A 1,493-nucleotide genomic window follows, 5' to 3' on the forward strand; every position below is an offset into this window, starting at 1 on the left:
CTGTAAAAAGAGAATATTGGGAAAATCAGTCTTTCAAACTATGAACAGTCTCTTATGCTCACCAAAAGCGAGGACATGAATTTCTATTCACAAAATGCTGAGTCGCAGGTTGTGAAATTTTTTAGCCTCTCCTATGCCTTGTATATACACTCCAGCTCCAATTTATCTGTGATTTTTCAAACAGTTACTTAGGATGAACACTTAGATCCAAGTTTGATGGTAATATCCGAATCCTCGGTTTTTTATCTATCTTAACAGAACTCCTGGAAAGATTAAATTTGGTGTAAAATATGATATGAATTTTATCCTTCATAGAACAGTGAAGAGTAGTAGTAGTTATGGAAGGAGATTGTACCGAGTGTCTCATTGTTATGGTTTTTCCTATTGAAATTTACCTTGATAGTTTAAATAAGAGCCTCAATGTTAAGCTTAGAGGTATAGTCGAGTTTATGTTATCTTCAACACACTCTGCAAGTCCAAGCGGGATAATCTTTTTCATCAAAACCTAACGTATGCACAATTTTCATTATGGATAGCAGGGAGACTTGAACTCCACATATTTCAGTACCCTGATATCATGTTGAATGACTTCATGTAGAAGTTTAATCAGTTATGCATCATAGCGTGAAACATGTACCTTGTTTGCTGTTTTATGTAGATTGTGGCTATCAAGCAACTGGATAGAAATGGTTTGCAAGGGAACAGAGAATTTCTTGTTGAAGTTTTGATGCTAAGCCTACTTCATCATCCAAACTTGGTCAACTTGATTGGATATTGTGCCGATGGAGATCAGAGACTTTTGGTGTACGAATATATGCCATTAGGATCATTGGAAGATCATCTACATGGTATGAATTGTACAACACTAAATTTTCATACCAAAATGCATTATACCTTTGTTGCAATGCGTCAATAGCTTCTTCCTTTGCAATCAACTTGCAAGTGTAAACTGAAAGCTAGCTATAACTAAAATAAAGATGCCGATCATTTAAACTTCACATGCTTTAAGCTTAATCATTCCATTCACATTTAGTATATGATATCTTATTTTATTTTGACCACGTCAGATCTTCCGCCTGATAAGAAGCTTCTTGACTGGAATATGAGAATGAAAATAGCAGCTGGCGCTGCAAAGGGCTTGGAGTATTTACACGATAAAGCAAATCCACCCGTTATATATCGAGATCTAAAATGCTCAAACATTTTACTAGACGAGGCATATCACCCCAAACTATCTGATTTTGGGTTAGCGAAATTGGGTCCTGTTGGGGACAATACTCACGTATCCACGAGAGTAATGGGAACATATGGATATTGTGCACCAGAATATGCAATGACAGGACAGCTTACGTTGAAATCAGATGTATATAGTTTTGGAGTTGTTCTTCTAGAGATCATCACTGGAAGGAAGGCAATTGATAATTCAAGAGCTGCCGAGGAGCACAATTTGGTTGCATGGGTAAGAGACTCTTGTATATCCATTTCATAAGATC

General features: G+C 36.5%; 1 protein-coding gene across 1 annotated transcript; it reads left to right on the forward strand.

Moving 5' to 3' along the window:
- The first annotated feature begins 75 nt into the window (after positions 1 to 75).
- On the forward strand, positions 76 to 1,489 carry LOC111383604 (serine/threonine-protein kinase PBL27-like). The gene is made up of 4 exons (XM_023007720.1): positions 76 to 140; positions 259 to 358; positions 659 to 848; positions 1,068 to 1,489. Exons 1-4 carry the CDS (start codon positions 76 to 78, stop codon positions 1,487 to 1,489), a joined length of 777 nt encoding a protein of 258 aa, XP_022863488.1.
- Positions 1,490 to 1,493: the final 4 nt, after the last annotated feature.

The sequence above is a fragment of the Olea europaea genome, unplaced genomic scaffold (assembly GCF_002742605.1).
Source record: "Olea europaea var. sylvestris unplaced genomic scaffold, O_europaea_v1 scaffold27222, whole genome shotgun sequence".
Taxonomy (NCBI): Eukaryota; Viridiplantae; Streptophyta; class Magnoliopsida; order Lamiales; family Oleaceae; genus Olea; species Olea europaea.